Below are 22,788 nucleotides of genomic sequence, written 5' to 3'. Positions count from 1 at the left end.
ACCTGCACTGGAGACTTATCTACGTAATTTCTGGTAATAGAAGTATATGAAAGTGAAGCACTTTTTTCTCTAAATACATGCCCCCTCAATCTATTCAATATAGTAATTTAATTCCATTAATTGAAAGGGATTCACTAATCAAAATCAGTTGGTAGGTATGTAGGATTCAGGTACATATTTAATACATGTTGCAGCCTTGTCCTCTGTTACTATTTCCATAGGAGACTTCTAATCAGATCTGGTGTGGAATTAGCCCCAGAAATAATTATACCATGTGCTAACCAATTGGGCTTGCACTAACTTATTTAAACCCCCAAAATGAAAGCTTAGTAGCTGATAACTGCATAATATATTACAGTTGTAGGCATTTGGTTATTTTTGTATGCAGTGTTGCACACACATGAGTAATTGCATCCTCCAGACCCCAATCGCACCAAGGATGGCCTTTCAGTAGCTGTGACCACAAAATATTTACCATGTATTTAAAAACCTATGGCTTGATGAGCATGAAGACAATTATACATTGCAGAGCCATCACCTCTTTGAAAGGAGGAGTTGTGAGACATGACTTGCTGTTATATATTTTTGGAAGTACTCCCAGATATAACAGAAAGTTTTAGCTATTTTTAACCAACAGGAGAGGTAGGATGTTGTTGATTAATTGTCCAAAGAAACAGACTGGCTTTGTAATTTTATAAGATGATGAAAAGAAAGTAATCCTTTCCAGGTTATATAGGCTCATCTCTTAATTGGATATTGCACATTTTTATCATTTTTATTAATGACATATAATTATAACAAAATAATCTACTATGGTTCATAGCAGGAATAGAATACTAGGGTCTATTTTAAGTAAAATCTATCAGTCAAGCTAAGTAAGAACTGCAACAAAGAATCCTCTAGATTTTTCCTCTAGAAAAATCAGAGGTCTAAATAAAACCTACAGACTAATTCTGCTTCCAGTTTCTTTGGCCAAGTTACTTCCTCCACTTTTAATTTCACCCCCGTGCTTCTTTATTACAGTGCATCACTTGCTGCTGTACACTTAAGCTCAGTGGCATTTTAAAATATGTTAACATTAAACGAGATGTGCCGAGTATGGGGCTCTGATAACGTGAACAGGTATATGAGGCTGCTGCCAACCAATTAAACTCCCAGTGATGACCTTGCTCTGTCACTTCTCTTCCTCCTTTAAAATACAAATAGGGAATGTATTGAGGTGGGATTTCCCCTTTTCTCCATGTGATCTTTTATTTCATTGCTTCTTGATTTAATGGCAAAAAGGAATGTATATAGTTCAGCCTCATTTTTTTCCATCTGTGCATTATTTCAGCAAACTATCCTTGAGGCTAACAGAATTCCTGGTCTCTAAGATACTCCAGTCCATAAAATTGTGGATCCTGTTACTGCAAGGCTCATGAAAATGTTTTTCTGTTGCTCTGTATTGTCACAAAAGCCTGAAAGACAGAGAAACTAACTTTTATGCACAACTGCTATATCCCAAATGCTCATGAGACATTTCCTTCCTAACCCCACTCCCTTTTCACCAGAAGGTAAGAACTATGCTCACTTTCATTTGTGATCAGGTTTGGGACCAGAGCCCAGAGGAGTATATTTTGAATCACATTTTTACTGTGCCTCTGAGCACATTGACCCTTTTCTACTTTCCCACTTCAAGCTGACAACTCAAAGACACGATACATTTCTTCTGCTTTCACCTCAGGGCTGGGAAATCAGGACTTTCAGTCAAATCTTTGCAGCCTTCAAAGTGTATTTTGGCAAGAAGGATGGAACCCTCAGTTTAGTTATGATTCTGCCACACTAGATTTTTGAAACAGATGTACTGCCAAGATCTTCCAGACAATCCAGATCTTTGGGGATCAGGAATAAAATATGCTTGAAACTTTCAGATTTCTTTATAGCCCCAAATAAAATGAAGACATATTTCTATTCATCCATGTTATATTTGTCCAAGTAATCCAAATCAACATGCATTCACTGGTTAGATCAGGGTTGGCCCCATGACCTTGTAATATTAAATGACCCATTTGAACTTGAACTATCTTTCAGATGTTGTACCCTAAAATACAGAAACAGCATTCAATTGGGTGTCAAGTGACATCAGCTCCTGGGCTTTTGATGAAATGATTAATATTAGGATATGGTTCAAAGAAAGTCTTACTTATACTAAGATAAAATATATTTTTCATCTCCTTATCATAAAAAATAATAAAATTTTTGTTCAGTGGGCCTAAGATTTACACTTGTAATGACCATTGAAGACCCTAAAGAGTGTTGGTTTATGTGGGTTATATCTGTGCATATTTACCACATTAGGAACTAAAACTGAGATACTTTAAAATAGTTTATATTAAAATAGCAATAGTAAGCACATTACCAATGTTAACCTAGGAAAACATATTTTTATTTTAAAAAGACCCTTCTTTTCCAAAACAAAAAAAAAAATTTGGTGAGAAGAATGGCATTAGTTGACAAGTTTGCAAATCTCATAATAGAAGGTAGTAGGATTCTCCTGTCTATTTCTGCATCCAATCTGTTGCAGTATACTGTTTTGGTTTAAGCATATGAAGAAAACCTGGCCTCACACAGATAGGTATTTGGAAAAGGGAGGAATATTTTGTATATTTTAGCCTTTTCAGATAACTGTATACTCTACTTTGATTTTATATCAAAACTCAACAGTGATTATTTTTAAGATTTACTTTCAGTGTGGAATCTGAAATCAATGAACTTATATTCTGTGGCAGGATAATATTGAAAAGGGGAAATGTCATCTTAGTATTATTTTGAAAAGAGTTTTAACCTTCCAGGCCTCCTGCCCCCAGGTCCCCAGACCAAGCTTTGAGAATCACTGACTTTAGTTGCATACAGTGCTATGTATGTCACTGACAAAAAGTTTGAATAAGAAAAAGTCTTCACTCTTTTGAGGGAAAGGCTTTCAGCACCAAACAGAATCCATTTGGCCAGTTTGGTTTGAGAATGTTTTCAAAACTCAGCAAAGATTTGAGTACCTCCTATGTTTCCTGTGTGTACCTCATCACAAATTTCTCTAATTTCTCTCTGAAGCCCCCCCAAAACAGTTTTTTAATCTGTTTTTTGTTTGTTCGTTTTTGCTTTGTTTTTATTTGGTCTACACTGGGTCTTTGTTGTGGTGCATGGGCTTTCTCTAGTTGCAGAGCTGAGACTTCTCAAGTTGCAGCATGTGGCTGAGTGGCCCTGCAGCATATAGGATCTTAGTTCCCTGACCAGGAATCAAACCTACATCCCCTTCAGTGGAAGGCAGATTCTTAACCACTGGACCACCAGGGTAATCCCAACCCTCAGTTCTTTTTTCATCAAATTGGCACTGGATGGACCATATACATAACCCGACAGGCCTCCCTCTTGCTCCATCTATTTCCTAGCTCAGCATCCTGTGCCTTCACACGTGCACGAGTAATTAAAGTCAGGGTATAACCATAATGTCTAGATCACATTTCTCTAGATGACTGCGGGATGCTGATGTGCAATCATTTGTAAAGTATGTTTCATGTTCCCTAAATTTTTATTATTAGAGTCCAAAGTTTCACTAATGTTTAACTTTTTATGAATTGAAACAATTCAAGATGATTTCTATAATAATGCCACCCTCGCTCAGCTTGCATCTTATATGCTTTCTTGAGTGGAAGAGAAAGGGATAGAGTTACAGCTACTGCTTTTGTAACTCTGCATATGCCCTTTGGAGTGTGTGATGCATTTGAACATCGCCTGTCATGGGTTTCCAAATGGGGAAAAGGTTGAGAACCACTGCTCCAGTTCATCAAACTGAGACATGGGTGACTCCCACCTCAGGTCAAAATGACGGGATGAATGACAACTATGTAGTAACTGGAAATCTGTTATTAACCCCTTCTCTGCCTTAGGTACAATTGTACAGTCTGGGACTTGGAGACAAAATAAACTAGGAGTCAACCACAGAGTAATAAGCAGGGTTCAAGAATACTTGATTTTACTGCAATAGTAGGGGCCTGTCACAGTCCCAAGGAGTCATGGCCACTGAGCATGGCCTTGCTCATGTGCTTGGGTCTCTGCAGTTGCTGTGAAGGAAAAGTCAATCCTAGCAGGACTAGTTTACTGGGTTGCAAAGAGGCAATTAGCATCATCTGATAGGAGTTTGTGTCGGGGTGAAGACAGGGATGGGAAAGAAGATGAGGGCAGAAATTAAGATGGAGAAATGATAGCCAGTAACCATTAATGAGCATCCTTGGTTCCACAGAAGACCAAAAGTATGGTAGTTGGAAAACTTAAAAGGGACAGCACTCAGGTACCATTTTTCAATATGAAGCAGAGAGAATAATATTTTGAGGAAAGATGGAATGCTTTATCAAACTATGAATACTTTGCAGGTGATGAGGATGGCATAAGGAAAGAATCTGTATTCTTCTCTATAGTGGTAAGGAAGAGAGCGTGTCCCTTTATGCCAGTGCTGTTTTATTCTATGCTGATAAGGACCTAGAGAAAGCTACAAATCCCACTTACCATTTCTTGAGTTCCCCAGAAATTCTCCAGGTCAGAGAACCCAACTTCATGAGTGTTGAAAGGAGAGGAGGGAGTGATGAAAACACAATAGAGAAAGGGCTAAGAATTTAAAATACAGATTCTTTGAGTAGGCTCTTCAGGCACATTTCCTTGACTCATTTGATTGGGAGTATCACAGCGTTCCTGTTCTGATGGAGCTTGCAGTCTGACTAATGGAGCCAGAGTGATGCAGGGGGAAGGAGTGATGTACCACAAACAAATAAACAAGCTAGCAAAGGAATGTGTAATGACAAAATGAGGAAAGTGGTGAAGAGAGCCTATGAAGGAATGACAGTAAGAGAAGATGGAGAACCTTCTTAGAAAAGGGAAGTCAGGTACATCTGACAGCAATTAGGGTCGATCAGCTCCATAAGCTAGAAGAGCAGTGTTTTGATAGCCCAAGTAATTTGTGCATGTTGTAGTAATGATTTCCCTACATTTCAGTAGAGTTCCTTTCAAGAATTTAAGTCTGGCTCAGCTGAGGTTAGGAAAAATAATAGTAACAACAATGATACTTATTGAGTGCTTATTCTGAGTTCTAATTAGGGATCTCAAACCCCATCCCCCATCTTTCAATTAGAGGTGAAAGAGGAGTACACTGGAGGGTGGTTCTTACTGGGAGTAAGGGAAAGTAGACATTCATAATAGCTTTCTGTTGCCCTCTGACCAGTCACCACAGCTTAGTGGCTATTGTCGTTCAGTCGCTCAGTTGTGTCTGACTCTTTGTGACCCCGTGGACTGCAGCCTGCCAGGCTTCCCTGTCCTTCACTATTCTCCCAGCATTTGCTCAAACTCTTGTCCATTGAGTCGATGATGCCATCAACCATCTCATCCTCCATCGTCCCCTTCTCCTCGTACCCTCAATCTTTCCCAGCATCAGGGTCTTTTCCAATGAATCAGTTCTTCACATCAGGTGGCCAAAGTATTGGAGCTTCAGCTTCAGCATCAGTCCTTCCAATGAATATTCAGGACTGACTTCCTTTAGGATGGACTGGTTGGATCTCCTTGCAGTCCAAGGGATTCTCAAGACTCTTCTCCAGCACCACAGTTCAAAAGTATCACTTGTTTGGTGTTCAGCCCTCTTTATGGTCCAACTGTTACAACTGTGCATGACTGTTGGAAAAGCCATAGCTTTGACTATGGGGGCCATTGTCAGCAAAGTGATATCTCTCCTTTTCAATACACTGTATAGGTTTGTCATAGCTTTTCTTACAAGAAGCAAGTGTCTTTTCATTTCATGACTGCAATCACTGTCTGCAGTGATTTTGGAGCCCAAGAAAATAAAATCTGTCACTCTTTCTACTTTTCTCCATCTATTTGCCATGAAGTGACTGGACCAGAAAAAGAAATGCAAAAAAGCAAAATGGCTGTCTGAGGAGGCCTTACAAGTAGCTGTGAAAAGAAGAGAAGCGAAAAGCAAAGGAGAAAAGGAAAGATATACCCATTTGAATGCAGAGTTCCAAAGAATAGCAAGGAGAAATAAGAAAGCCTTCCTCAGTGATCAGTGCATAGAAACACAGGAGAACAATAGAATGGGAAAGACTAGAGATCTTGTCAAGAAAATTAGAGATAGCAAGGAAACATTTCATGCAAAGATGGCTCAATAAAGGACAAAAATGGTATGGACCTAACAGAAGCAGAAGATATTAAGAAGAGGTGGCAAGAATACACAGAAGGTGTGTACGAAAAAGATCTTCATGACCCAGATAATCACGATAGTGTGATCACTCACCTAGAGCAGATATTCTGGATTGTGAGGTCAAGTTGGCCTTAGGAAGTATCACTACAAACAAAGCTAGTGGAGGTAATGGAATTCCAGTTGAGCTATTTCAAATCCTAAAAGATGATGCTGCGAAAGTGCCACACTCAATATGCCAGCAAATTTGGAAAATTCAACACTGGTCACAGGACTGGTAAAGGTCAGTTTTCATTCCAGTCCCAAAGAAAGGCAATGCCAAAGAATGCTCAACCTACTGCACAATTGCACTCATCTCACACACTAGTAAAATAATGCTCAAAATTCTTCAAGCCAGGCTTCAGCAATACATGAACCATGATCTTCCAGATGTTCAAGCTAGTTTTAAAAAAGGCAGAGGAACCAGAGGAACCAAATTGCCAACATTCGCTGGATTATCAAAAAAGCAAGAGAGTTCCAGAAAAACATCTATTTGTGCTTTATTGGCTATGCCAAAGCCTTTGACTGTGTGGGTCACAATAAACTGTGGAAAATTCTTTAAGAGATGGGAATACCAGACCACCTGACCTGCCTCTTGAAAAATCTGTATGCAGGTCAGGAAGCAACAGTTAGAACTGGACATGGTTAGAACTGGACAACAGACTGGTTCCAAATTGGAAAAGGAGTATGTCAAGGCTGTATATTGTCACCCTACTTATTTAACTTATATGCAGAGTACATCATGAGAAACACTGGGCTGGAAGAAGCACAAGCTGGAATCAAGACTGCTGGGAGAAATATCAATGACCTCAGATATGCAGATGACACCACCCTTATGGCAGAAAGTGAAGAACTAATGAGCCTCTTGATGAAAGTGAAAGGGGAAAGTGAAAAGTTGGCTTAAAGCTCAACATTCAGAAAACTAAGATCATGGCATCTGGTCCCATAATTTCCTGGCAAACAGACGGGGAAGCAGTGGAAACAGTGGCAGTCTTTATTTTGGGAGGCTCCAAAGTCACTGCAGATGGTGACTGCAGCCATGAAATTAAAAGACGCTTACTCCTTGCAAGAAAAGTTATGACCAACCTTAGACAGCATATTAAGAAGCAGAGACATTACTTTGCCAACAAAGGTCTGTCTAGTTAAGGCTATGGTTTTTCCAGTAGTCATGTATGGATGTGAGAGTTGAACTGTAAAGAAAGCTGAGCTCCGAAGAATTGATGCTTTTGAACTGTGGTGTTGGAGAAGACTCCCGAGAGTCCCCTGGACTGCAAGGAGATCCAACCAGTTCATCCTAAAGGAAATCAGTCCTGAATATTCATTCAAAGGACTGATGTTGAAGCTGAAACTTCAATACTTTGGCCACCTGATATGAAGAGCGGACTCACTGGAAAAAACCCTGATGCTGGGAAAGACTGAAGGCAGGAGGAGAAGGGGATGACAGAGGATGAGATGGTTGGATGGCATCACCGACTCAAAGGACATGAGTTTGAGTAAATTCCAGGAGTCAGTGATGGACAGGGAGGCCTGTCGTGCTGCCTCCATGGGTCTCAAAGAGTCAGACACAACTGAGCAAGTGAACTGAACTGAACTGATGGGACCAGATCCCATGATCTTAGTTTTTAGAATGTTGAGTTTTAAGCCAGTTTTTTCCACTCTGCTCTTTCAGCTTCATCAAGTGGCTCTTTAGTTCCTCTTTGCTTTCTGCCATATGGGTGGTGTCATCTGCATATCTGAGGTTATTGATATTCCTCCTGACAATCTTGATTCCAGCTTGTGCTTCATCCAGCCCAGCATTTCTCATGATGTACTCTACATATAAGTTAAATAAGCAGGGTGACAATATACAGCCTTGATGTACTCCTTTCCCAATCTGGAACCAGTCTGTTTTTCCATATCTGGTTCTAACTGTTGCTTCTTGACCTGCATACAGATTTCTCAAGAGGCAGGTAAGGTGGCCTGGTATTCCATAGTTTTAAGAATTTTTGACAGTTATTGTTTCCACAGCTTACTGACTAAAACAATACAAATTTTTTGCTTCATGGTAATAATTCTGAAGTGTGAAGGGAGAAGTATGAAAGGAGCTAAATCAAGGTGTGGGCAGGGCTGCATTCCTTTGGAAGCTTTAGGGAAGGATTTGTCTTCTGACCCTTTCCAGCTTCTGGAAGCCACCCACAATGGAATGAACAAGGAAAGCATGGTCTGCTTCCTCCATCTTTAAAGCCAGCAACGTGGCATCTCTGTGCCTTTCTTCCATAGTCACCTCTGCTCTGCTCTGCCACCTCCCTCTTCCACTTTCAAGGTCCTTGTGATGACATTGGGTCCAGCCAAATAATCTGGGAGAATCTCCTTATTTTAAGGTCAGCTGATTAGAAATCTTCATTCCATTTGCAGCTTTATTTCCCCTTTGCCATGTAACCTAGCGTATTCCCAGGTTCTGGGGATTAGGACGAGGACAGCTTTGGAGGCCATTATTCTGTCTGACACAGCAACTGAAAATAAAAGTGAGAAAATTGGCAAAAGCTCTTTATCCCTCTGGAGTTCTCTCCTCACACTGGGAGTCTTGTCATCTCTCTTACTTGACACACCACATTTGTCACAAGAGTTAAAGATGAGGTATCTGAACTATATAATAATTTATAGGTTTATGTTATCTTGGAAAAGAGACAAGGAACTTACCCGAGTTTCCTTATCTGTAATGGGAGAGGGTTGAAGTAGAAGGTTTCTCAAAACTCCTGTGGTGTTTCTGGTCTCACCTTTGATATATCCATGACTTCGTAGATTGTATTCCAAAATATGACGTTGCATTGCCACTGGCCGTGTCTGCTGAACTCCTCAGGGCCACAACATCCATGCTGACAGTTTCCTGGTTAAGTCACTATTGTATTTAATATGTGCTACCCACATCAATGAGGTCATTTCACCTAAGGTGTCAACATGTGTACTTTGTGGATGTACAAAACATAAGAATAAATCTGACTTTTTAAAAAAATTGACTCCTAACTTCTGCTCTGCTGATGGCAATGTGCCTTGCATTGTGTCTTGCTCGTTTGGAATGATCTGTTGCTTGTGGCAGAATTTGTTTTTGCTGTTACAAGCTTTGGAAGTCCTCATACCTTGTAATTTTAAAATAAGTTCTGCTTACACAGTAACTTACAGTTTACACAATATTTTCCTATCAGTTGTTCCATATGATCCTCTGTAACAATGCCCTGAGATTGTTAATATACAGTTCTGTAATATGGGTGTAATTGTAGGGTTAACAGAGTGAACAGTTTTATCATAATCCTGCATAGACACTTGATATGCTCCTTGATGAGGGTAACAAAGGTACTGAGTAATTTGTTGGAAAACTGAGCTCAAGTAATTGACTGAAACACAGACTTACTCACATGCTGCATATGTGGCAAGAATGTGATCAGACATCCTTTAGATTTTAAATTGGACATCATTTTAATGAGCCATCTCACACTGCCTTTTATCTTTACTTTTGAAAGGAAATGCGTTCGTAGAATGCTCTCAGGCACTTTTCTTAATCATACTTTATTCTCTAGGCATTTTCCTGCCTTCTTATAGTCTTGATAGATGATATTCACAATACATCTTCCTAAACATTTATCTGAGTATAGACAGAATTATACATATGCAAAATCTAAAGAGTTACATTATTGCAACTGCACATCAAGGTGGCATTGTTTGTAGCTGTCTATATTAACTTTCATATGTGGAAGAGTTCCCCAGATTATTTCAGAAATTAATAATTTTTCAAAAATAATTCAAACAGCCCACTTGTCCTTCTGCCTTTTTAGTTCTTAAGTTCATCTGCATAAAGCAAAAGGGAGACTTTTAGATGAATTGTAAACTCATTTAATTTCCAGACGTTGTCTAGTGTTTAAACACTAACATCAAAGCAAAGAGCCAATTATCAGAGTTCATTTGATCTGAAGCCCTGTTGCCTGAATTGCTATAGTTTTCCTTATGCTGAAAAGGAAATCTGTCACATCTCGAAGATGTAGTATTTAAAATCACTTTATCAACAGCAGTTTAACTTGAAACATGTGTTTGGGCTCACTAACCACAAGGAGGCATTGAAGCATCTCTTCAAAATGTGAAAAGCAATTTTATTATTTTTTTAAAAGTTACACCTACAGTTGCTGAATTTCATATAAACAATTATGCATATTTGTGAGTATGCCTGCCTTTTAAGTTTGTGTTTTGATCCACTTTTTAATTTTAACCCCTGAAGTAGCAGAAATTTTTCCTGCTGTAGAAGATTTTGGGACAATAATTCACACATTCCAGTGGTCATGTATGGATGTGAGAGTTGGACTGTGAAGAAAGCTGAGCGCTGAAAAATTGATGCTTTTGAAGTGTGGTGTTGGAGAAGACTCTTGAGAGTCCCTTGGACTGCAAGGAGATCCAACCAGTCCATCCTAAAGGAGATCAGTCCTGGGTGTTCATTGGACGGACTGATGCTGAAGCTGAAACTCCAATACTTTGGCCACCTCGTGTGAAGAGTTGACTCATTGGAAAAGACCCTAATGCTGAGAGGGATTGGGGGCAGGAGGAGAAGGGGACAACAGAGGATGAGATGGCTGGATGGCATCACCGACTCAATGGGCATGAGTTTGAGTAAACTCCGGGAGTTGGTGATGGACAGGGAGGCCTGGCGTGCTGCGATTCATGGGATTGCAAAGAGTCGGACACAACTGAGCGGCTGAACTGAACTGAACTGAATTCACACGTGTTTTCCTTCTGCCGTTCCAATGGACACAAAAGAAATGGTGGGGCTTTCATTAGTACTGATAAAGTACCTACATTAACCTTTATTGCCCTTTAAAATTCTTTTGACTGTGTGAGCAGAAGCATATTTCTTTAGTATTTAGAGTTATTTAAATACATAGTTGCAACAGCAAGGGTTTTGTCTGAAATTTGAGTATCAGTTGAGAATGATTCCAGGACATACTTCAAAATGTCACATCAGATGCATGGGTTGAAAAGGCAAAATATTTTTAAAATCTGAACATAATGTTCTTACATGCTCTTTTGAACATTCATGTTAAATTTCCAAAGTTTTCCCATGTTTCTGTGATCCTGATTCCCAGCAGCTTTGTTGGTATTGAAAAATATGAACCTCTCTGTTGCAGAATATGCTGCCTAGCACATCTTCCAGAGTAATGCTTAATCCCTTGAGGAGCAAGGACCTCATTCTTAGGAGTTGGATTGTTTCTGCAAGATGCTTCAGAGACAATTCTTTTCTAGAAATGTGGACCATGACACTGAAATCCTCATGTGCCATTTTACCATATTGACTTGCTCTTTCTGAGTTTTGACATCTGGTTTGCCTTTTAGGATATTCCCAGCCTGTGCGACAAAATATTGCCGATTTCAACACACAGCAGAACACGCAGCTGGGGAGGCTGTGCGACATCTTAGGTACAGTAAATACTTTTACACAATTGGCTCTTCAGGATGTTTATCAATGAATGTTGATTAAATGTTTTTGTTTTCACTCTACAAAGAAAAGGCTTGTACTTTTCTTTGAAAAGTACTTCTACTTGTAGGGCAATTGAATGTTTCATTTTAAAGAACATATTTATGGTGAAATCAACTTGAATAAATGAGTGACATTTTAACCAATTTACTTGGGTAATTTTCTAATTCTCTTTGCTGCAGGATTGAATAAGGATTTCTCTCCTATAGCCCCAACTCTTCTTCATTTACTGAATCTGGCAGTGAACAAAGTCAACATTTTATATCTGTGTCAATATTGTCTATTATATTATGAGGAATGAGTGGAAGGTATCAGAACTGTGGTTTTGCACATTGTGTTTTCATTATAAGAATAAGAGGGGAATGAAGATAGATTTTTTTTTTTTAATTTTTATTATTATTATTTTTTTTTCCAGTGGGTTTTGTCATACATTGATATGAATCAGCCATGGATTTCTATTTAAATATATATCATCTAGTTATGAGAAAACAGAAAGTGCCTAGTGAAGGGAATTCTTAGAAACACAGACCTTGAGTGATAGACACATCTTTGTAAAAGTCGAGTTCTAGTACTGGTTTGGTCAGTTTTAAATCAGACACCAACCTGGGGCCCGGAAAGAAGGATACCAGAATGCTATGGCTTTGTTTGACACTGTTTGAGATGAAGTTTAATGAATAAAGGTTTCAAAGCCTAAGCAATAATATTGAATCAGTATGGGAGATCCTGGCCAGAAATTCAGGGTTAAACAAAAACTAGCCTTTTTAAAAAAATAAGTTTTCAAGTAAGAACTTCTTAGTATTGTTAAAATATAATTGCTTTGGCCCTTATTTAAGCAAAACAAGGAAGAATTTCAAATTGTCAATGACCAACTTAGCTGGCTCCCTGGAATGACATACTTTACATGATTCATATATATTTCAGCATCATTATTATTTTATAAATGCCATTTGGTAACAAAAATACATCAGTACTAGAAATTTACAGTGTCCTAAAATAATAATAGGGTAATTGCTTTAATCTATTATCTAGGCACTAATATTGTTTTTCAGCCTTACAAAAATTATTTTAATGACTTAAGATTGATTTGTTAGTGCTGAGCTATTCCAACTAAAAACCTGATGGTGGAAACCATTGAAGTGCAGCAGAGGGCAGACTTTGCTCTAATTTATTTGATTAATTTTTTTCTTTAGCTTTATATATACCCTTCTGTATATTTATAGTCCAAACCATCACCAAAGAATTTGTTCATAAAGGATTCTCTTTATTAGAGAAAACTTAAACGTATTAGGCTTCTATTTTAAATAACTCAATAATTCAGTCTATGTCTACCTGCAGTGGAAAATTTTGCTAATATGCACCTTTCTGAGAGATTACGAACCAAATGCCTTTTCTTTGTATACCATCTTCATGACATAACAATGCAATCCTAAAACCCCTTCAAGAGAAGTAATAAAAGTTTAGAGATAAATGAGAAGATAGGAAAAGTACTTGCTTGTGAAATAAAAATATAAAGAAACAAGGAAAATAAGTGGTAATTTGTGGAAGAAAAAGTGATTTCATTTTTGAAATTCTGTTAATTCCTAGTAAAGGGTGTTGATTTTTCTGCTTATTCAGGGGAAACAAAAGTAATCTGAACACATTAAGACTTGTTCAGACAGTGGCTGTAAAGTCAGGGTATCAGGTGGGGAGACCTCAGTGGCTAATATTTTCAACTTCTAGATGAGTTTAAGCAAGAGGGTGACTGATACTATTGACTAGCAATGAAAACAATTTCATCTTCTCATTAATTCCTTTCCAAAATCACCAGTTAATTTTGAACATTTGTTGATCCACAATCAAACTGGATAATACTGGATATTACTGTTAGTGATATAATATTCATTTGCCCAAAATGAGCAGGAAAGTTAAAATTAACAACATGATTTCTTATTATTTGTAACCCAGAAATTTCTTCCCAAGAAAAATTTAGTTTTCTTCCGCTGTGGAATCTTTATTATTTTTGTTGTTTGTTTTTGTGTCCTTTTTTTAATACTTAAAAAACCCCACTAGTTTGGTTTTAAAAACCACTTGTTTGATAAGATACTAGACTTTTATTGAAAACACAAGATTTGTGATAACTAATTTGATCACTCAACAGTTGAACACAGGTTTTGTAACTGCCGTCTCCTTGGTTAATTCATTTTGAGGCTCATGTGGCAGTGTGCTTTTGACATCACGTAGGAGCCACTTAAGTATTTACATTTATGGAGTACTTACTCTGGGCCCAGCACTGGTCCAGTTCAGAAGACACTGCTTCTAGCCACAAGATGCTCTTCTCCAGAGCAGATTTCTCCTGCATGCTGTGGCTCTCACTATTGTGTATGACTTTCAACTTCCTGAATCTCTCCATTCTCCCAGATCCCTTTGGTCAACTCACAAATATTTATTGAGTGACTCCCGCACACTTGACATTGTACCAGGGCATGGGGGAGTTTTTTTGAAAAGCATACACCGTACCTTTAAAGAGTTTGGAGAGACAAGATCAAAGGATTTGGAATAACAAGATGGAACAGCAGAGGACACTACTTCATCGTGTTAAATCTCCAGGCACTGATTAAAAGGAGCGCAAGTGTGGAGGGTGAGGTGTAGAATCACCGTTAGTTGGCCTAGCCAGGGTGGACGTAGGGGCGGATTGGTTCATCTGTTGGTGGTTGGTTCATCAAGTTAGTTGAGCACTTATTATGTGCTGGATACTGCACCAGCTGCATTATGTGTGTGTGCGTGTGTATTCATTCTTTCATTTCATATTCTCCCAAACTCTGTGCCCTGGGTGATTTTATTCTCTACTTACAAGGGAAGAAACCAATGCTGAGAAAGATTAAATAACGTACCCCGGCTTGTATGCAGCTGAGCAAGAATTTAATCAGTCTATGCTCTGTATACTCTGCCAAACTGAACAGAGGAGTCTTAACATCCTCCCCTCTCCACCCTGCTTGATGAAGGGAACACTTTACCGTGCTTCCTCCTCTGACCTTTCCTGAGCACCTGTTCTGCATGTGCCGTGTATCTACCACCCTCCACCATGTTTCAGGGCTGTCTGTACATGTGGAATGGTGGCTTCTCACAGGCAACATCTCGGTTGCTTTGATTCCTGTGTTTCCTTTCATGTCTAGCAAAGTGCTTTGTCCCTAGTGATCAGTCAATTATTTTACGAATGAATGAGTGACTCCATTGGCTGCTGATTTCCTGTCCATACTCCCTAAAATATTCTGCAGCCCAGACTGGGTAATCTCATCTCACTATTCCATTTGGATGGGAAATTTAATTAGGATTTCTTTCTATGCACATAATAAGAAGCACATCTTAAGAAGGAGAACAGTTAAATTAAGATAGTGTTTCCTTTAAACCAAGAATCACTAGATGTCCTATTTAAATAATATACTCCTCTTTGGGAATGAAGAAAGGAAAAGGTTGCTTTCCTGAAATAATCATTGCTATGGTCATAATCAGACCATTTATTTGGATAGAACATTCCTAAGTCCAAGCAGAATAAGAAATTGCAATTTCATCAGCTTTCTAAAGTTAATAGCTTGGTTTTATAATTTACTAAAGCTAATGGGATAAATTTTAAAAGCAGTATGCAGTTCCCATTGAGGTTAATGGGAGTTTGGGGGCTAAATCCCTATGTATTTATTTGAAAGTACAATTCCATGGTACCTCTTAGTTCTCCTTCTGAAGGAATCATTGTGTCTACTTTTTGGTAATGGTGCTATCTTTTTTTTAGAGAAATGCGAAAGTTTAAAAAGTTCAGTTGAATTGCTAGGATCTGTGCAAAACCAATCTAAATTAACTTGAATATGGCTTTTGGATATGCTCTTTATTTTAAACTGCACAACATCAATCTGATGCCAGAGTTCATAATGTCATTTACCTTTATACCAGTAATTAACATTGCGCCTGTTGTTTTTAGATGCCAAAGTGAGCGTCATCTACATCTGCTCCCATCGAATGAATGACGAGTTACTGCTGTATTACAACAAAATCCTGAGTCTACAGGCAGCTGTCAAATCGGGGAACCTTGAGGACAGAAGTGACCTGCGGGACAGGTTCAAAATTATCACCCCTGAAGCTATAAACATCTTCACTGTGAGTTTGTCTTCTAATTACTACGGCTTCAGGGATGCAGTAAAATTAAATTGGAAATTTTATAACTTGCAACGCTCTGGTACACATCAGTGAAATATTATTGCAAGTTTAACAGCTTTACTGATTAGACTACTAGTTGGACTGTAGGAAATAAATATCCCAGTTTAACTTGCAGACTTAACTGAGCCACTGCTGCCCAGTTTCTCTGTAGCTGAAGCCTAATTGTAGTTATTGGGTTGTACCATCAAGTAGGTGAATTTATAACATCTACGGTTGCTTCTTCTTAATTTTGTGTGGAGAACACCAAGGCAGAGAAAGGCTGCGGCCTGCCTGTGGTCACAAGCCTAGTTAGGGACAGCCTTTAGATCAAGGCCTCTGTTTTCTGATTTCCAAACTAGTATTCCTTGTTACAGGCATCCCTGGTGGCTCAGTGGTAAAGAATCTGCCTGCCAAGCAGGAGACACAAGTTTGATCTCTGGGTCGGGAAGATCCCCTGAAGAAGGAAATGACAAGCCATTCCAGTATTCTTGACTGGGAAATCCCATGGACAGAGGATCCTGGTGGGCTAGAGTCCATGGGGTCACAGAAGAGTTGGACACATCTTAGTGATGAAACAACAAGAACAAATTCTTGTGATTCCATGGGTTTTTTCCCTCCAGGGGAATTTGGTCTTATATACCGTAACACATGGTTCATCATGAACAAGGTTCAGATTTTTTTTTTTTAACTTTTTTTAGAAACTGATTTTTAATGAGTGGAATGCATTCAGACTGGAATCTTATCCCTAGACAAGAACTTTTGGGAAATTCATGGAAACACGATGGCAGTGTTTTTAGAATAAGGCAGTGCAAGAGATGGCATGAAATGAATTTCTCCATGTTTTAGCAAGAATGTAAGCTTTCCATGGTAAACGATCAACATTTTAATACCTAATAGGCTATACACTTTTGAGGAGTGTCTGAATTTGCTGATGAAGATAACTTTCTTCATTCACAAGTGCGATGCACCCAAATCAACTCTCGATCATCAGAGAAACAGATTGCATGATTCATGTAGGAAGTAGTATCGATATGTTGAGATACTACCCATTGACACTTCAGATGCATGATTTGACCAAAATCCTGGGGAGAGGACAGTGGGATCGAGGGATGCTCTAGCATTTCTACTTTGCTGGTGTACTCAGTGAATTTAACTCTTCTACCAAATGGCCACCTGGTGCGAAGAACTGACTTACCGGCAAAGATCCTGATGCTGGGGAAGATTGAAGGCAAAAGGAGAAGAGGGTGGCAGAGGGTGAGATGGTAGGATGGCATCACTAACTCAATGGACATGAATTTGAGTAAATTCTGGGAGACAGTAAATGACCAGGAAACCTAATGTTCTGCAGTTCATGGGGGTCACAAACAGTCAGACATGACTTAGCGATACTGAACAACAACAACCACCAAAATGAGGATTTTGCTTTTTCACAACAGGATACCTCAATACTCCCATAAGAGCTCTCTGCCTAGCTCTACTTTACTGGCATCACTTGGCTGTGGAAGAGGTAGCAAGGGCAGGAGCAGGACAAGCAAGAGAAAAAGGGGACATATCTTTGCCACTTACTTATAATCTTAGAAACTTCCCAATAACTCCATCAATGCAAGGATTGCTTTGGTGCTTCCTAGCTTTTCCCTGTCCTCAATGTCAGAGTTACTGTGGATATTGGGATGCAAGAAGGAAAAGAACTGCTATTAGTGTGTGGTTAATTTCCTGATTTTCTCCATCCAGAAACTGGAGCTAATGTCTGGTAGCTGCTAATAAGCAGTTTCCGTATATCTGGAATGCCAGGATACACTGAAGAAGCATGGAATGGGGAAGGGGCACTAGATTTGGGGAAAGGAAAGTGAGTAAACAGCTAACATTTATCAAATGCTTAGCAAACATTTTCTCGTTTGATGCTTAGGACACAGCAGCAAGACAGAAATGATCAATTGCCTCCTATGGCTGAGGAAACCAATACTCACTTTCTAGTCCTAAGTTACTAGTGGGGCCAGAGTATGAACCCAAATCTGTCTGACACCAGAACACCATCAAGAACGGGAAAGACCTCCTTGCTTCTGGATGACCTTGTGGTCTTGGGCAAGCCCCTTTACCTCTCTGGTCCTTTGTTATTCATCTGTAAGATGAAATGATGGATTAGATCATGTCAAAGTCCTTTCCAGCTCTGTGGTCCTATTACCTGAGAAATGTATCTTCACAGTCCACTCTTCACCTTCTAAGAGGAGATGGGTAGTTGGCACTAACAAATTCATGGGGTTACATTCATAGTGTAGGTTTGCATCTCTGTGAATAGAAACAAGTAGGAAATATTTTTAAGTACTTAATACTTCTTACAGTTTAAAGTATTTGAGTAATTAATCACTCATAGGCAGTTACCTTTCTAAGATATAAAAATTAAAACTCTCACTTTCAAATCATTTCCTGCTCGTGTTTAGTCATGGCTTTATTTCTTTTTAATGGGTTTGAGAGACTGTATCAGTGCTGATTTTCATTCCAGTGGATTGCTTTGAGATTTTTTTTTTAAGTGTGCCAAAAATATGTTTGTACATCTCTCCAAGTTACTATACAATTTTTGAATCTGTAATGGTGAAAAATACTGTTACAAAGTCATCATGTCTACTTTTGACTATTTTGATGTTTATGAAGACTTCCTAAGCAACTACCTTTTGTCTCAGGTCAAAAAAAAAAAGTGCTGCCAAGTTAATTGTAACTATAATGTTTTGGAATTGCTTCCCAGGTGCATGTGTGCATTCTCAGTTGTCCAGTCTTGTTCAACTCTTTGCAACCTGATAGACTGTAGCCCCTAAGGCTCCTCTGTCTGTGGAACTTTCCAGGCAAGAATACTGGAGTGGGTTGCTCCCCAGGCGGCTCAGTGGTAAAGAATCCGCCTGCCAAGCAGGATGTGTGGGTTTGATGCCTAGGTCAGGAAGATCCCCTGGAGAAGAAAACAGCAACCCACTCTAGTATTCCTGCCTGGGAAATCCTATTGCCTAAGGAGCCTGGTGGGCTACAGTCCATGGGGTCACAAAAGAGTCAGACACAACTGAGCAACTAAACAACAATATAATGTTATGGAATTAGGGACACTTTAGATTTTTGTCATCTGTATAAATCCACAGCCTGGATGATACTGATCTGGTGATACTGATTTTCTCTACATGGTCACACCAGACCTGCAGTCAGAAATGCTCTGCCATCATTTACATTCAAATCTTTATCAAACACACATTGAACACAATACCATGGGACCATCTTGCCTGAAGAATAAGGCTTGCCTGCAGATGACATAACAAAGTTGGGTAGAGTACTTGCCGATAGAGACAAGCAACCCCAGAGGAGACAGAAATCCATCCTAGCCAGAAATGTGCTCAGAACTTTCATGTTAGGTTCTATTGCTGCATCTGCCATCCCCTCATCACACTTCATAAAACCTCAGGTCTGTAAAATGGGAGAAATCATGGCAGCTATGGCATGAGAACTGTGCTAATAATAATAATAAATAAAATAATGATGAATAACAATCCTGCCTCTGCTGCGTACCAGCTATGTGACTATAGGAAAATCACCTGAGCCTGTTTCACAATCTCCAAAACAGGGACTGTTAATTGTGTTGTATGGATCAAATGGAAGAGTACGTGTCAAAGTGCTGAGACCTTGGGAACTTGACTTGAGAAGACTGTCCCCTTTGAAACATTCTTCCAGGTCCCTGAAAAGCCCACCATATATTTTGTGACTCAAGTCATCAGTTCTCCCAGACATATCATTTTTTTACATTTCCTCATTGGAATAATTTGTAAGGAGGGGAAGGCGTGAAATAATAAACAAGGGGATAAACAGCGAGCAATCAGATGGGAAACACAAACTCACGAGGTGCTATCACCATTCATTGTCCAGTGGAGCACTGGATTTCCTAGAGCTGCATTCTTAAAGGCAGGTTTTGAAAATGGATTTAAGTTATGTAGAAAAGGCATATTCCATAGACAAAAGGAACTTAGATCACTTGCTCTGAAGGGAGGGTTCAATAGGGTAAATCATAAAATCCTCTCTCAGAGGAATTTTTTGGGGGGATCTTTCTTGACGGGGGGAGGCAGAATATACATACCATAAAATTTACCATTTAAATCATTCAAAGTGTACAGTTCCATGGCATTAAGTGCGTTCACATTGTTGTACAATCATCGTGTTATCCAGTTTCAAAACTTTTTCAAAATCCCAAGAAGAAACTCTGTACCCATTAAATAGTATATCCAGAAGAGCTTTGGTTTTAACGTTATATCACAGTTGGAAGGACCCTAGAGACTTCTAGTTCAACCCCTCATTTGAATGTGTGGAACCAAGGCTCAGAAATATCAGGTTTTCTAAATCAACTGGCAAGTTACAAATTCAGACAGGACTGAAATCCAGGGAGTCTCCTCAGTCACTTTCTCTTATACTCGGCATTCATACCCTCTAGCAGTTTGCAAACTGGTATGCCTGATATTCCCCAAAATAGTGGCTCGGAATTTCTCCACAATTTAAGTCCTTGTTGAATAGAATTTTAACTAGACTCTGGGGGGAGATGGAGCCACTCTACAAAATCCTTTAAACTCCATTAAGACTCTCATGTCTTGCATTATATTATTTGCATGACATTTTAGTGACTTAATTTTTTTTAAGTTTTCTTCATAATGATTTTTAATACCATTGATTGAATGTCAACTCAATGTCATGCATTATAATAGGTGTTAAACATTCATAATCTTATTTTTCCTTAGAGGAACCCATCAAATGGGTATTTTTATTCCCATTTGGCAGATGGAGAAACTTAGTCTCAAGGAGTCTAAGTCATTTGCCCAAGTTCAGGTTATTTGTTAGGGACAGAGCTGGATTCAAAGAACCATTTGACTCCTAAGCCCCAGGACTTTCTCATGTGCCATGATGCTCTCTGTTCTAGAGAAATAAGCGCAATCTTGGGTTCTCATATTCCATCCCTAGGCTATGCTCATCCTCACCTGATAAAATCCTACCCATCCTTCAAAATTTACCTTAACCCCAACCTCTTTTATAACAATATTAGCAGATGTTCATTAAGTGCTTATTATATCCAAGCGCTATTATAAGTGCTTTACGTGCATTATCTCATTTAATACTCACAGCATCCCTATGAGATGGGTACTGTTATACTCATTTTACAGATGCGAAAACTGAGGCCCAACTGAGATAAGTGATTTGCCTTTTCAGTTCTTCACACTAGCATGTGGCTTCTGCCTCCCTCCTTCATGCCTCCACGGCCCTCTATAGTTCTTTATGGCCCTTCTCTGCCTGTATTAATTATGCATTAATTGTACTCATCTGTGTTCCCACTCCTTGAGCACAGAGACATGCTTGTATTAGTTTTGGTTTGTGCTGACCGTCTGGCTCCATCCTCTGCCCCTGTTAGACATGCCAGAATTATTTATTTAATTGATGAGACAATCACATGTATTGCTGAGCTGGATATAAGTAGTCAAAAATAAAAAGAGTTTTCCATTGGAAGAGGAACTTGAGTGTTGCTGAAATTCTCAAATATTTTCCATTCATGAATCCTCTCTGGAGTGTTGGCCAAGAACCATGATAATCATCATAAAAACACGTACTCCTGAAATGGAATTTGTGGTAGAACTTTGGGAAGAGGGTATCAAGTCAAGTGCCTTTTTTCTACTGAATCATTTAAAGGGTTGCCAGATTAGGAGTCCTGAATACTGAAGAATATTAGGAGCCTCTTTTCTTCGTTTATTGTATTGATTTTCCAGACGCTTTAGTGTTAAACCATGCCAGAAGTGTTGCAGAGATGAATCACTATTATCCAAAGGCCGCCAGCTTCTTTTCCTTCTGACAGAAGGATAATTCCACATGGATCAAATAAATACAGATGTGTAGTAATTAGTTCTATTCCCAGTGAGCCTATTTCCAACACACTAAAGATGTGAGCGATTATGGAGCCTCACCCCAACAGCTTTTATCATTTTAAACTGCTAAACAACAGGATAGGTCATAACCCAGCCTGCTATTAATAATGCATTTATTGTGTACAACATTACAGATTAGGTATATGGACAAGAAAAAGAACACCTTTTAACAGGAATATTATGATCTCCCCCCAGAAGCAGCATATGTGCCTGGCTACTCACCTGATGTATAGTCCCAAGGCAATCAAAAGAATAAAAAATCTCATCCAAGGGAAAGAAGCCTACATTGTCAGCGGGTTCCTCCACAGAGATGATTTGGCCGTGGCAGATATGTTAAACATACCCATCCTAGGCCCAGAGCCTGAACTAGCTCATTTCTATAGCACCAAATCTGGAAGCAAACGGGTCTTTGAGAACGCAGATGTGCCAGTCCCTCCTGGAATATATAACATCTATAGTCACCAGCAGGTAAGCAGGGTGGACAAATGAGGTTCTGTTTAAATATTTCACACTCTCTTGACCTTGTAGGAACTTTTTAGGTCTTCTGGAGTCAGCCCTATCCAATGAAGAATATTATGGAACACTTGAGTTGATTTGATGGGATCTGCTTTAGCCCTCGGGCTTTCCTGGTGGTTCAGTGGTAAAGAATCCACTTGTCAGTGCAGGAAACACAAGAGGTGTGGGTTCAATCCCTGTGTCGGGAAGATCCCCTGGAGTAGGAAATAGAAATAGCAACCCACTTTAGTATTCTTGCCTGGAAAATCCCATGGACAGAGGAGCCTGGCAGGTTACAGTTCATGAGGTCGCAAAAGTGTTGGACGCAACGCACAACACTCTTTAGGCCTTCGGTGTTTCAAAGTATCTTCCTATGGGCCTTACAGAAATTTTCATTCTCAAGGTATTTATTCATTTGGATTAAGGAACTGAAGGCTCTACTCATGTATTAA

The 22,788-nt window shown here is 39.2% G+C and overlaps 1 protein-coding gene across 1 annotated transcript in view; it reads left to right on the top strand.

Annotated features, from left to right (window-relative positions):
• IQCH (IQ motif containing H) overlaps positions 1-22,788 on the top strand; it is a 228,544-nt gene that overhangs the window by 120,143 nt on the left and 85,613 nt on the right. Inside the window, exons 13-14 of the mRNA XM_061158509.1 lie at positions 11,606-11,689; positions 15,697-15,872. Of these exons, the coding sequence (XP_061014492.1) occupies positions 11,606-11,689; positions 15,697-15,872 (260 nt within the window). The remainder of the gene's footprint in view (positions 1-11,605; positions 11,690-15,696; positions 15,873-22,788) is intronic.

The sequence above is a fragment of the Dama dama genome, chromosome 12 (genome assembly GCF_033118175.1).
Source record: "Dama dama isolate Ldn47 chromosome 12, ASM3311817v1, whole genome shotgun sequence".
Taxonomy (NCBI): Eukaryota; Metazoa; Chordata; class Mammalia; order Artiodactyla; family Cervidae; genus Dama; species Dama dama.
Note: the sequence above shows the minus strand (reverse complement) of the source record. Positions and strands in the feature narration are given on the sequence as shown.